The sequence below is a fragment of the Trichophyton rubrum genome, assembly GCF_000151425.1.
Source record: "Trichophyton rubrum CBS 118892 genomic scaffold supercont2.2, whole genome shotgun sequence".
Classification (NCBI taxonomy): domain Eukaryota; kingdom Fungi; phylum Ascomycota; class Eurotiomycetes; order Onygenales; family Arthrodermataceae; genus Trichophyton; species Trichophyton rubrum.
This window is the reverse complement of record NW_003456427.1, coordinates 219,589-233,483: the sequence shown is the minus strand read 5'-3', so window position 1 is coordinate 233,483 and position 13,895 is coordinate 219,589. Positions and strand designations below refer to the sequence as shown.

Below are 13,895 nucleotides of genomic sequence, written 5' to 3'. Positions count from 1 at the left end.
TCCATATCCCGCATCGCCCCCCCTGGGACACTCTTTAAGTCGATTCTTTCTTTCTTTCTTTCTTTTTCCCCTTGCGTGCTTTCGGTTTCATGTGAGGAACTAACCAGGGACATTGTCGAGCTTCGAGTCTTCGAGGATGCCCAACGCCATGGTGGCAGAGAAGGAGACAGAGACGGTCTGTCCTGGTTGAACGGGAGAAGCAGCTGCCGCCAGTCGTGTATGTCTGCGTCTCTCACCCGATCTTTAAAAAAAGAAGAGAGTGGATAGCGATCAAAGGGTCCTCCTCAGTTATCCCCCGGCCTGGTTCACCAGACAGGCCACAGACTGTGACCAGCTAAAAAGTCAAAGCCGACCCGGCCACGCCACCGAAATGGGACTAAAGTATGCGCGATGCAAGGATTGCCCCAGATCAGGACCCAAAGATCCTAACTGTTACATCCATCCGACCCTCTCGTTTCCTCTCTTGCAGGTGATGCGACGACGATTGTTTGTTACCCGCTGCCGTGCAGGTTTGCTGCTTGCTGATGGGGTGGAGGGACAAGAGTGATAGTCCTCTGCCCGCCCGCCGGTCACCCAAGCCTGAATAATTCGTATTTCAATCCCAGCTGGCTGCTCGCGGCCTAACTTCCTAGCAGCTTCGAGACGACGAGACGGCTCTTCTGCCTGTAGCTATAGATGCGTGAGACACAGCCAGCTCTCTCTCTCTCCAGAGGCACGCAAGGACTCCGTACCTGTGTTAAGACCGCCCGTAGCAGCGCAATCAAGATGACACCCGTAGAATAGCTGGGCAATTAATCCTCCGGGCCCCTGAACTGGCTCTTCTCGCCCCGTGGTCAAGCTGCTAAGGCCATGGATCAGGGGGAAGTTCGTGTGCTTTTTTTCTTCGCCTGTGCCTGGCTGGTGGTTGTTCTTTTTTCGCCTGTCGTCTCGTTTAGCTGCGTCCGCCAACTCTATATAATAAACCAACGACGTCGACCGCTGCCGCTTTCGTCTCGTCCGCAACCTCACCTCCTCCGGCACCGCCAGCACCGCCAGCACCGCCAGCATCCAGCATCCTCCCCCCAAAGGCCCTACGCTCTACGCTGCCAGAAGGACGTCCGCCATGAAGCTCTCTGCCGTCGCTCTCGCTGCTCTCGTGTCTGTCGCCGCTGCTCAGGGCGTCAGCGAGCTCCCCAAGTGCGCCGTACGTCTTTCTCCGCCAGCATGAACCGGCATGAACCAAAGCATGCACACGCATCCCAGCACTCCGTTTCACCGTCAGCTAACGCTTCCTAATAGCAAGATTGCGCCAGCAAAGGCTTTCCCTCTAGCTGCGGCGCCGATGTCAAGTGTGTCTGCACCAGCAACGCCTTCCTCGATGCCATCACCTGCTGCGTGGCTACGACCTGCAATGCTGAGGAGCAGAAGAGTACGTCTTTTCATTTCATCTGTCTTGTTGCATGGTGCTGCGGCTGGCTGGCTAGTTGCCGAAGCTAGCGAGCGATATGCTGCTGCATGAGCTATAGGATGACCGGGGAACGCTGCTAACTGAACTGCCGGGGTACTCAGAGACCATCCAGTTCGCTAAAGGAATCTGCGGCGGTGTAGGCGTCAACGTCCCTGACTCTGCCGTCTGCCCAACCGGTGGCTCTTCGTCTGGCTCTGCTTCGAGCACTCCAACCTCGTCCGGAGGCAGCTCTTCTGAAACTGGCTCTGTCACCGGCACCGCCATCACCGGAACCAACTCTCCCACCCCTACCAGCCGCTCATCTGGATCTTCCACCCATGCCACCCAGTCTTCTGGATCTGGTGCTCCCGCTACCTCGACCGGTGCTCCCACTCATACCGGAAACGCTGCTACCTCGGTCAACGCCAATGGTGGTCTCCTTGCTGCCATTGCTGCTCTCGTTATCGCAGTGGCGTAGTCTTTCGGATCTTCCGAATAATTAATCACCCCATACATCTCACCTCCTTACCGAATATGCCAGTTCGCGCGTGAAGCGCAGAAACTCAGCCAGTCATATATATCCTTTATCCGAGGAAATCAAAGTATGAGGTAATTACAGATACAGAATGGAGAACTCGAGAAAATGAAGTTGTTCCTCGTTCAAGCAGTACGTGTGCCTGTGCGTGTGTGCCTCTGTGTCTATGTGCGAGCTGTTCTCCTTGTTCGCTCCATGTCTCCTTTGTCCACCGCTTTCAATGCAATATCTTATATCCTGCAATATAGTCTTATGTAATTTGCTCTCCTTCATTTGCTTTGCTTTTTCTTCTTTTTACTCGACGAGTGACAAGAAGAAACCGATCCTAGTTTGTTATATTACGAAATATCCTAAACTTATTAAATATGCCCATCCCTGATACGCTCTCCTTGCCGTCGTCATCCCACCGTCATCATGCAGCGGACCCGGTCAAATGGAAGTATAAAGCCAGCATCCCCGCATCTTGATCTCGGGTATCCGTTACCGTTGTCAATAAGACAGCTGTTCATGCAGCTCGTGTGCAGTTTCCCCACAAACGCAGCTGTCGTCTCGTAGACATGACATCTACATCGAGTCTCCATCGCAGATTGCCTCAGTCTATGCAGATGAAGGTTTCCGGAGGCTTCGCTGCTCGAGCTTCAACATTAGACTGAAGCAGAGCTTCAAATGACCGTAGGCTAAGGTCCTTGTCGAAGATGGCCATATCGGTGCCTTTCTTCATCTGTATCAATATGCTGACGGCAGCAAGACGAGCAACCCAGTTCCCCTGGGCTCGGAATATGCCCACTCCCAGCGGGGGATCAAGTAGCTCCTCCCAGCTATCGATAGACGTATACTCATACATAAGCATGGCATTCTCGTCGTCTTCATCGTCTCCATCGTCTTCTAGGCTCGGGCAATCAAGTCCATTCCCGAACAGCATCTCGCTCTTGTTGATACCGAGTATATCAAGATCGGCCACCCATTCTCCTCGGTCTCGCACCGAGATGACAGACTCAACCAGGAAGACATCCTGGTCGATGGTCTGGCTGTCTGCCGTAGCTAGTGGCAGAGTCCACTCAGTAAACGAGAGATGTAGTGAAGTGCCGTTGAAGTTGTTCTCCCGTTTCCTGTCGTAGGGCGCATGGTTGACAATACAGTAATCATCCTTGGGCTCACGGATCTGCGGGTTGCGAGGAGCAACTAGCATTGATATTCCTCTCTTTCCAATATTGCCCACCAATCGTCTTATCTCATAATCCTCCACCTTTTCCAGAGGGTCAGATAGTACCATGGCTGCTACAAAAATCGAGTTCTGGCTACACATTGCCAATGTACTGTCTAGGTCGCTTGGTCTGATATCCGCCTGTCCCGAATCAAAGTGGGCAATACAGGCAAAGGCCTCTTGTCTGCTGGGGGCCTGTGGACGAGTTTTCCGGGCCTTGGATCTCATTGAGGAGCTGGGAGCGTCTAAAACCCAGCTGGAATCGCATAGAGGTTGGGATATTATGCGCAATTGTACGGTCAACCCTTCCAATTTGCTGTATATAAGCGTTGCGAGGTACAAGGCTTGCAGAGCAGCAGAGGTGTGAGAGGAGACAATCCTAGAATTGCTCAGGATAAACAAATCCGTACCAGCCACGGGCTTTTTCGGATGGGTCATATTTAGATACTCGTTCATCTTCGCCAGTTGTATCGGGTGTCTGCAAAGCTGCTGGACGGCCTGTTTGGGGGATATAGCGCCACATTTGACAAACTTATCATGCTGGCTCCGGGAGTTAGGTGTGTCTCTAACGAACAGGGCAAAGCGTCGGCTTCCATATACATTGATGAATCCAGAATAAGCTTGCCCGGTCGTTGAAATGAACGTATTTGGGAGCTCCAGCTCGAAGCAGCTGCATGTGCTTGCGGGCTCATCAGCTACCAAACACGCCATGTCTGATATGGCTGCTGGTCCCCGGGCAGGTCCTTGACCTTCCCCACAGCGGAAGAGCGGCGGAGGATTGTGCCACTTCACAGAAAGGAGTTCGCTGTCGGTTGTAGTCTGCCCATGTTTGGTGAAAAAGCAGCGTTCGTTGGTTGTAGGGTCTAGGTTGATGCGCTTGACGCGGCTGTTGATCTCCTTTTCTACCTTTTCAGCGCTCTCCCTGCTATCAGAGCATATGGAGTACCATTTGGCATGCATCTCATTGTATATCTCTTCCCCTTCTGCGCTTCTCTTGCCGGAAGCCTTTATCCACAGAGGCGCTGCCGTAGCGTATTCAAAATAATGCGGTTTTCCGCTTTTCCAGCCCCGTCCTACCCAGTGGGCCTGGACAATCAGACAGTCGCTACTTGCATAGCCCATCGACTGCGCGAGTCCTCTCAAGTATGTAAGGTCACAGTCGTCGCCAGAAAGTGCCGAGAGGAGAAGCTGGTTGCAGAGACCAAAGTAAGGCGGAATTTTATCTTCGTCCCGTCGAAGGAACTTTGTTGCTCTCCGCTGACCGTATCTGAGAAGCCTGGTATTTTCTTCCTTCTCTTCTTCCTTAGATGAGCTAAGTTTCTTGCAAGCATGTATAATAGGATTAATCCACCGTTCCGGTTTTCGGATATGTAGCTCTGGCTGTTCTTCGGAGGCGGAGGAATTCAGAATGTCGCCAATGCAGCAGAATAGCTGAATAGTGTCTTCCACATCTTTTGAACCAACGCCCCAGTGGCCAAGAAGACCTCCAAAGGCAACAATGCATAGCTGGGATATAGTCACTCGAGAATTATCCTTCGGGCCCATAACTTTAGTAGCACTTCCATAATACTGCAGATGGGACAGGGCCAACGACCACCGCACGCCTTCTACTGCCTCATCCGACTCCTCAAGACCAATTGTGCAGATACCAGTGCTGGGGAATAAGGGGTCTTTGAACTTCACATTCACCGTTTCGTTCCTTAGAACAATCATATCTGGGTATAGATGCCAGGATGACATGGCCAATACTACCCCGGCATCCAGTATCGACTGAGGACGACCGCATAGCAGGTCCTCGACAGCCAGCATCGCCCGTTTCCAAGTCGAAATCACTTGTTCATACGTGGATGAGCCTCCGAGAAACGGCATCCTTATATTTTTCGATATGAGTAGCAGCTGGTCGTGGTCACGCTGCTTTGCTTGATCAGCACTGCGTAGCCAGGAGCGTGAGCTTGCATCCCACAGCGCAATATCATGTCTGGCAATTGGCTGGAGAGAGCTCATGGCACTGGCTGCAGAGACAGGGACGTTTCTCTCGAACGCACTCTGGATTTCCCGCTTCCTCTCCTCGATCAGCTCAACCCAGATCGATATCGCTTCTCTGGAATCCCATGCCCGCGCAAGCAGGCAGGAGAGAAGATATATGCCCAGTGCAGCGACACCAGATGTCGCGGCTGCCCATACTGCTGTCCCGTCTGCCCCTACATATTCCTTAAACGGGCCATGAGCTCGAGAGCCAGTAGGGTTGACACCAGGAGACTCAATGATTTCAGAGACTCTTGTACCGTAAGCGGAGATGAGCCTTGGAGTAGACGGGATTAGGGGTTCGAACAATGCTGCCAGCCGTCGAGCTATCTGGTGCTGTGGGCCATACTCGGCTTCATCTCGTCTCCTGAGTGTCAGGGCGGATCCTAGCGGCTTGAATTCGAGAGGCGCTTCGACTTTGACAAGGGAGAAGTCAAACCTGAGATTCGCCAGGGATGCATTATTTTCGTTAGAGGCTGAGAGAATGGAACCTTTGAAGGAACTAAGAAGAGACATTAGCAGTAGAGGTCGACGTATAAATATGAGGGAGTATCAGGAAGATCCGGCTGCTGGTGCTGAAAGCATGCAGGAAGAGCCATACATGTCTGTGTGTTAGTTGAATACAGGACAGGAGATGCCAGTTGAGAACGAGGCTGGGCTGAGAAATTTACGTGTTTCACGCAGCCTGCAACCCAGTGGTTACCTCGCATTCGGGATAAGAAAAGACCAAGAAGCAGCTCCTTGTCAAACTAGCTGTATGTATGTAGCAATTTTGAACCCTGGTTTATGTCCTCGTCTATTAGTGTATGTATATGTGCTAAACAATCATAAGTTAAACCTCAAGACAGAACCCATCGCTATGAAACGCAGCAAACACAGGAAAAGAAGATGGTAAAAAAAGGAGACCAGATGGGGAGGGATATCATTTTATGAGAAAACATGGGTAGGGAGCGTATCGGTAGTGTCATGCCATCACATATCAGCAATGATATCAGCACCTACGCCTATGCCGACAGCGCGAAGTTGGTTCTCAGCTTGTTTCTTCTCATGACGGAGTGCAAATAGTATCTATCATGCATTAGATCCAGTTCAGTTCGGAGGCAGGAATGGCAGTATAATCGAGAATCACTCACCCAGCATGAGAACATCAGTTCTAGTACCCCGTAGCCGAGCACAATCTTCCTCTTGAGATCAATCACGTCATATCCCAATGCAGATCCGGACAAAGCAGCTGCAGTGCTGGGTCCGTCTCGGGTAAAATGCATGTTCTGGTCCAGCCATAAGATGGTCTTTCCGGCCGCGGATTGAAAGGGAGTTGCCATGGTGTTAGCAGCTAGAGTGCTTGTAGCCGGCATTCCGGCTACCGTGGCTGTTGACGGTAAGGCTGTAGATGCAGCACCCCATTCCATGTCAGAGGAGAGATAAATTTGCAACGACACGATCATAAATATCCATGACCGAAGGGTGATTAGGAGGATGCACAGCTGGCGGTAGAGGGAGGAGAATTCGGCAGTAATCTTCAGCGCAGCTTCATTGAGCTCGGTGGAGGTAGACGAGTCTGAGTCAGTGGAGGCCGTGGATGAAGTGGAAGAGCTTCGAGAAGCTGGTGGCCGGGTATATGGCAGTCTTGATCTTGATATTACCGGCGGAGGCAGAGCAGTAGAGGAGGACGAGGAGGACGACGCCCGAGACTGGAGAAGGAACTCTCTCTGCTGTCGTTCCTGCTGCTGCCGTAGCTGTTGGCGATGGATGAACTCGGCCACGGCCAGTACGTGGTTCAGCGTCGGCAGCTTGATGGCCAGCGTCAGGTCGAAGATAGCAAACGAGAGCAGCAGGATGCCGCAGTACGCAAACGGTGACCGCGGGAGATTGAACGGCTGGAGAATGTCCTAGAAACGCATCGTCAGCATATCATGGTCAATTCCAGCCCAGATGGCCCTGATAACTCCTTATGCTGCAGATATTTTGCATGTTGGGCTGACTTACAATCCTGAGCTTGTCCCGGACTTTGTACACCAACTCCGGCCCGCCAACGGACTCGCGAGCGAAGGTCAGGTAGACGGCCAGGACCACCTGGAACAGGGCATGCAGCCTGATATAGGTCTTGGACGATATCCGGCCCATCGTATCGCCTCTTCTCTGGGACCGCTGGCGCCGGCTGATGAGAGCGCCCCCGGTAGCTGGCGGACGACCTCAGCACCCTCGCTCAACAGCAGCCTCTCCTCCTGCAAGATCCCAGGCGGAGGAGGACAGGAAGAGAGCAGTTACGGTCTCTCGCTCGGTGGTCTCGGTGCTGGCTGAGCCTTACATCTGATCGTAGTCGCGGCGGTGGAATGTCTGGTCGCGGTAGTTCGTGAGACGAAGATGTCACTTTATGTTTAACTAGCTGGAAAAAAAGCTGCAGGGGTTCTTCTTATCACAAACATCCCACCGGCAGGGCCACTTTGATATCTACTTAACACCGCGATTAAGACTGATACTACCCTTATTTAACTACGTGGATGCGAAATATACCCCCGGCATGAGCCTCTAGAAGCAAGACAGGAACTGCTACCACCCGCCATGGCGCTGCGAAAAGACCGCCAGATCAAGTACTTCCTGCGCTGTCTCAAGACTCTGCTCCCGCATCCCTATACCTCCAACGACTCCAACCGGATGACGCTGGCGTATTTTACGCTGGCCGGGCTGGACCTGCTGGGTGTGTTGGGCGGCGAGAAGCCAGCGATATCAGCGTCAGAGCGGGCCGGCTACGTCAACTGGCTGTACCACTGCCAGTTGCCGACAGGAGGGTTCCGCGGCTTCACAGGCGCCAACTTCGGAGACGAGAAGAGGACGCAGGAGAACGAGTGCTGGGATCCGGCGAACGTGCCCGCGACGTTCTTTGCGTTGGTGGCGCTGCTGATTTTGGAGGACGACCTGGCGCGGGTCCGGCGGAGGGAATGTCTCGCCTGGCTGAACAGCATGCAGCGCGAAGACGGCTCGTTTGGACAGACTCTAGGGCCTGGAGGAAGCATTGATGGAGCTCGAGATCTGAGGTTCTGCTGCTGTGCAGCGGGTATCAGATATATCTTGCGCGGCGAGAACGAGGCTGATATAGGGAGCGATATTGACGCGGAAAAGCTGATTGACTATGTTCAGGCCTGCCAGGTAAAGTGTTTCTTATGCGTCTCATATCTAGATGTTGATCTTCTGATGCTGTTCTAGACGTATGAGGGTGGGTTTGCCGAGTCTCCGTTTAATGAATCCAATGGTATGTGGACTTGATACTCCTTGTTGAAAATATCACTCTACTTATAATTTGACAGCTGGTTTGACATACTGTGCGCTTGGTACACTATCCTTTCTTGGGTGTCTACGGCCTGAGGATAAGTTTACGTCTTCGGTGACAGTGCCTGGATCTGCGGAGTATGAACGTCTGATATCATGGCTGGTCTACAGACAGACTACATTCATCGAACAGGAAGAAGCCGAAGATGAAGAAGACGGCGGAGGTGAGACGGCGGGTAGCGACAAGCCTGTGACGGAGACACAAGATCAGAGCAAGGCTGGCCTCTCCCTTCACGATGCCATAGCCTCGCTACCAAGCCTGGAAGCAGTGTCACCATCAACGAGCCTCTGCGCCGGATTCAACGGCAGACCCAACAAGATAGCTGACACCTGCTACTGCTTCTGGGTCACCGGTTCGCTCGCCGTGAGTCTCCCCTGATCGGTCTCCATCTCTGCTACCGCCGCCAGTCCAGAGAGTCAGCTAACACGTACCACAATGGGATGTAGATGCTTGACCAGCTGGGCCTGGTCGACCCGCAGGCCAACCGCCGCTACCTGCTCGAGAAGACACAGCATATGATCGGGGGGTTTGGCAAGACCGCTGGAGAACCGCCAGGTAAGCCCGAAGCCTTGTCTCCCGCCCATCCCTTGCTCGATGCATGTCTCTGTGCGGGTTCGTGGACTAATCAAGACCGCCGGAAGATCTGCTCCATTCATACCTTGGCCTTGCGTCTCTGGGACTCTTTGGCGAGGGGGCAGAAGAGGGAGAAGAAGGAGAAGAAGGCCTTGACGCCGTCGACCCTATGCTGTGTGCCAGTCGACGTGTACGCAGACACCTGGACTCGCTCCCGTGGAAGACATGATGATGATGATGATGCCGTCAGTCTCTCTCCAAGTCCACACTACACCCGCGTAGCACAGCAGCACTCACGCCTCATGCGACTCCATAGCCATCTCCATGATATCACATCATATATCATATCATATATCATTATCATATCAGACGTCAGATATCACGTCATCATCATCGCATCGTCCGTCCTCCGTCAGCCCCCTAAGACCGTCTCGTAGGCTAAACTCAACTCGACTAAATAAAAATAAAGCGAAAAAAGCAACGCGCGACCCTCAGACAAACCCCCTAAGAGCCGGCCAGCTTAGTTAGTTTGTTTCGGATTTCCATCACTTCGATCTCGATCTGCCTCTCGCCTCCGTCTCTTCACGACCGATTTCTACTACTTTAACTGCTCCTTGCCGATATTCTCCTTCATCTTCTTCTCCTGTCTCTTTTTTTCTATTTCTTTGCACGGCTCGTTGCTTTTTGGATGGCGTTAGGGGAGCGAACAAGGGGCACATCGTCATAATCGACTCTTTTTCGCCTTCGCCAGGATTAAAGGGAAAAAAAAAAAGGACAACTGCAGCTGCAGAGCTTTTTCTATTCAATAACTATTATTCTCTTCTTCTCTCCATCGAATGGGATGCAGCTTGATCGATAGACTCGGCCGGCGAATTTCATCTACCAGCAGCCAAACCGCGCCCTGCCTCGACCTCGCCCGCGCGGCGGACAGCTCAGTCTACACATGCCACCCCCAAAGTCCAAGGCCGAGTCGCAGCTTCAAAAGGAAAAGGTGAGTCTCTGGCAGATGGCATGGCGGCTGTTTTTTTTTTTATTGCGTCTAGATCAATTGATAAAGACGGAGTTGGCTGATTCTTGTCTCGTCGTCGCAGCTTGTCAACTCGTACCATGAGCTCCTAAAGTAAGTCCCGCCTCGAACACCAGATACACACTCTACAACAGTTCGGAGAAGGGATGCAGGCACGGACACAGGCAGATACTGACGGGTGTTCGTCTAGCGAGTTCTCTTCCAAAGAGCTGCGGAATGTCGGGAACTACGCTCTCGGAAAGCTGATTGGGAAAGGCTCCTTTGGCAAGGTCTACCTGGCTACACACAAGCTCACAAATGGATCAAAGGTATGAGAGAAATACGGGGAGATACATGGTGTCTATTACGCCGAAACAAGTGGCTAAAGGCGGATTGATAGGTTGTGCTCAAGTCCTCGTCTCGAGAGGATCCAAACCTCGCCCGCGAAATACACCACCACCGCCAATTTCACCACCCTCACATTGCCAGGCTGTACGAGGTGATAGTGACAGAGAAGCTCGTGTGGCTGGTGCTGGAATACTGTCCTGGTGCGCATTGCATTGTTTTGAAAAATAATCCCCTACAGGAAAAGCCGGAACATGCTAATAGGCCGTAGGTGACGAGTTGTACAACCACCTCCTTCAGAACGGGCCCATGCCAATTGAAAAGACCCAGAAGATATTCACACAGCTAGTCGGAGCCGTTGCATACGTCCACAGCAAGTCCTGCGTTCATCGAGATCTCAAGCTGGAGAACATCCTCCTGGATAAACATGAGAATGTGAAACTATGCGATTTTGGCTTCACCAGAGAATACGACGGCAAGGCAAGCTATCTTCAAACTTTCTGCGGGACTATATGCTACAGTGCTCCCGAGATGCTCAAAGGCGAGAAATACGCTGGCGAAAAAGTCGACGTCTGGAGTCTGGGGATCATTCTCTACGCCCTCATAGCTGGAGAATTGCCATGGGACGATGACGATGACCAAGTCACCAAATCCAGGATTCTCACCGAAGAGCCCAAATATACCGACCGGTTCCCGGACGACGCCAAATCTCTGATCAATTTGCTTCTCTCGAAACGTCCGCTTCTCCGTCCGACTCTCAGTGATGTCCTGGCTCATCCGTTCCTGGCTGAATTTGCACCCCAGCAACAGGCCAATCTGAAGCTCACTCGACCTCCTCCTTTCTCAACTCCGCTGGAAAAGGCAACGCTGGAGCGTATGCGGAGCGCAGGCGTAAATACGGAACAGGTCATGCAGAATGTGCTAGCACAGCGATGCGACGCTCTGGCAGGTTGGTGGACGCTGTTGATCGAAAAGGAGGAGCGCAAGGAGAGACGCAGAGAAAGAAAGAGACGGGAAAAGGAAGTCGAGGCTAAGAATCTACGGCGACTGAGCGCTGCAAGCAGCCGGCTGGAACGGATATCTGCTGCTCTTGTCGAGGTAGATGAAGAAGGGCACCCTGAAGAGCCCAGGTCGCGAGGCAGGCGGGAAAGACGAAGCTTGACAAGTCGTAAGGATGCCTACATGATCCAATGTCATTTTCCAGATCATATATATACTAACTTCTTTTTACAGAGCAATTGAACGTCCCGGATCTGCCAAAGCTGCCTGAAACTGCGCCATCTTCAGACGGTCTGCTCACTCCTCCGCTACCACCGCCCCCCCCGGTAGAGAAGGACTTCCCGCGACCCCCTAGATCTACTTCTAGAGGCCGTCCTGTCCCCCCTCCTAAGGAACGGCGGATCTCCAAAGGAAGCAATTATCACCTAAGTGCGTCTCAGCCGGATCTAACGCGTCCTCAGGGGATCTTGCGACGGCAAGGTGCACGGCGTCGCCAATACCCTATCATTAGCCAGCTGGCACAGCTCAAACACTGGATAATAGAATCTACCAAACGAGCTAAATCACCACATCCAAAGGCCTTCTCTGGCTCTACCAGAAAATTCCTATCCAGCCACTCGAGCCCGCCGAAGAAGGGAGATACACCCAGCAAGGACGCAGCCGTCACGCCCACGAGTCCTAATTTCCCTCAAAACCAGCAAACTCCCACGGCTAAACGATCTTCTAATGCTAGTAGTCTGGCAATCAGCAATGCTTCTTACCCCGGCGCCAGGCGGACGTCTTCTCACACCCAGCGACCCCTGAATACCTCGAGCTCACATAACCGCAACTCCCTCTCTCCGTCTCCTCTAACTCCTCGAAACTCGTACCGCCGCTCCTCTGCTGGTTTAAGAGGACGCAAGTCTACTTCTTCATCTGTCTCCTCCATTCGCACCGTTCACCACGCTCACTCCCATTCAAAAACATCCTCGATATCCTCTAACAGCATCGACACCGTCTCGACCCCAACCGGTTCCTCTGCCAAAGCCCTCGGACGCTCTCCTCATTCTTCCATTAAGATCCTCCCTGCCACACCAACCTCCATGTCCGTCTTTCCAAGCAACATTAGACTCGTAAGAGGAGGCCCAAACAGCAGCCTAACAAGTGCTTTCAACGAAGCTGCTCCTGCACTTATCCCTTCGCCTTCGTCTGGGCCCATCTTCGCTCGTAGGAAGCGAGCCACCTTCAAGGGTCCCACACTTAGCTCGACACATATGCTCTCTGGCGCTGGGCCCGGGACGCCTAATCTTATGCGCAGCAGGGCCAGCAGCGTAGCCTCAGGCGAGATAATTATGGCCGGAGCACGAAAGAGCCAAATTATAGAAGAAGAGGAGGACGAAGTATTACCAGATGACACCACGGAAGAAGTAGACTGCTTCAGTCCAACCGACGAACGGGGCCCAGGTTTTCCCGAATCTTCATCTTCTGTCCCCCTTGATGCTAAATACGCCAATGCAATAGCTGCCGCTGCAACAATGGACCCAGCCAATCTTCGCTCCGGCTCCGAGCGTGATGGATCCCCTGATTCCCGTCAACTTCTTCCCGCCGCTGAAATCACTGAACTTCCTTCTTTTTCAAAATTCCATCAACAGAGCATGACCGATCTCCTTTACGCCCGCCACGTTCATCATCACTTCGAGAAGCCAAAAGTGGTTCTCCCGGCAGCTTAAATGCAAGTGATTCCCTGGATAATATAGCAGAAACGTCTCCTACTCTCAAGAAAACCTCGACCGCCACAAGCAGCTAGACCTTGTCATCTCTCTCTCTCTTCCCTCCTCTCCTTTCCTTTCTTTTGCATCAGTATAAATGACACGAATTTACTCCATTGTGATATCCCCTGCGTTACATCATCTACTTCCATCTCATTTGTCAGGATATATATAAAGTCTTCTTTTGCCCCTGTTTATTTTTTTTCCCTCCCAGATCTACTCTATATATCTTATGTACCCATATCTCTCTTACTGTCCAGACTCTCGCTTACATTATTACATGACCCATTGATACCATTTTTCCATTTTTCCATTTCGATAAATTTGAGTCTCGTCAGGTTCTGTCCTTCTGAGTAAAATTCAAAATGCACCTCCTGTCTCATCGACTCTCTTTCATTTTCTTCTCAGCATACTTTTACGCCTTACATCTTTATTATCCGCTTTGATACGTATTTCAACTGCTAATTGTTCCCCTTTTTCACTCGTGAGCTATTGTCTCCCGATCATAGAGTTAGTGTTCTTTCATAATCAGGTCTGTCTGATGCATATATTTGGAAGGCCTAGTTACATTTGATAGTTAGTACTGCTCGTATATACATCCATTACGACTCTTTTCTAGGCCTTTTCATAATATTGAGACATATACGTAGTTAGTCTTCATGGAAATCAAACGCTAGACATTTAAGCTATATTTTCATTACACTCC

General features: G+C 51.8%; 5 protein-coding genes across 5 annotated transcripts; 3 read left to right on the top strand and 2 right to left on the bottom strand.

The window, feature by feature from the left end:
- Positions 1-1,015: 1,015 nt before the first annotated feature.
- On the top strand, positions 1,016-2,353 carry TERG_01633 (uncharacterized protein). Its single transcript, XM_003236859.2, has 3 exons — positions 1,016-1,183; positions 1,279-1,408; positions 1,549-2,353. The coding sequence occupies exons 1-3, from the start codon at positions 1,103-1,105 to the stop codon at positions 1,902-1,904; spliced, it is 567 nt and encodes a 188-aa protein (XP_003236907.1). The 5' UTR covers positions 1,016-1,102; the 3' UTR covers positions 1,905-2,353.
- A 200-nt stretch (positions 2,354-2,553) lies between these two features.
- Positions 2,554-5,706, bottom strand: TERG_01632 (uncharacterized protein; the record flags this gene model as incomplete). The annotated part of the gene is made up of 1 exon (XM_003236858.1): positions 2,554-5,706. One exon carries the CDS (start codon positions 5,704-5,706, stop codon positions 2,554-2,556), a length of 3,153 nt encoding a protein of 1,050 aa, XP_003236906.1.
- A 456-nt stretch (positions 5,707-6,162) lies between these two features.
- TERG_01631 (uncharacterized protein) lies at positions 6,163-7,314 on the bottom strand (the record flags this gene model as incomplete). The annotated part of the gene is made up of 3 exons (XM_003236857.1): positions 6,163-6,258; positions 6,324-7,079; positions 7,177-7,314. The coding sequence occupies 3 exons, from the start codon at positions 7,312-7,314 to the stop codon at positions 6,163-6,165; spliced, it is 990 nt and encodes a 329-aa protein (XP_003236905.1).
- Positions 7,315-7,535: 221 nt separating this feature from the next.
- On the top strand, positions 7,536-9,528 carry TERG_01630 (uncharacterized protein; the record flags this gene model as incomplete). Its single annotated transcript, XM_047747791.1, has 4 exons — positions 7,536-8,337; positions 8,395-8,440; positions 8,496-8,881; positions 8,965-9,528. The coding sequence occupies exons 1-4, from the start codon at positions 7,753-7,755 to the stop codon at positions 9,526-9,528; spliced, it is 1,581 nt and encodes a 526-aa protein (XP_047603756.1). The 5' UTR covers positions 7,536-7,752.
- A 581-nt stretch (positions 9,529-10,109) lies between these two features.
- TERG_01629 (CAMK/CAMKL/MARK protein kinase) lies at positions 10,110-13,150 on the top strand (the record flags this gene model as incomplete). The annotated part of the gene is made up of 3 exons (XM_047747790.1): positions 10,110-10,211; positions 10,309-11,610; positions 11,676-13,150. Exons 2-3 carry the CDS (start codon positions 10,752-10,754, stop codon positions 13,148-13,150), a joined length of 2,334 nt encoding a protein of 777 aa, XP_047603755.1. The 5' UTR covers positions 10,110-10,211; positions 10,309-10,751.
- Between the last annotated feature and the right edge of the window lie 745 nt (positions 13,151-13,895).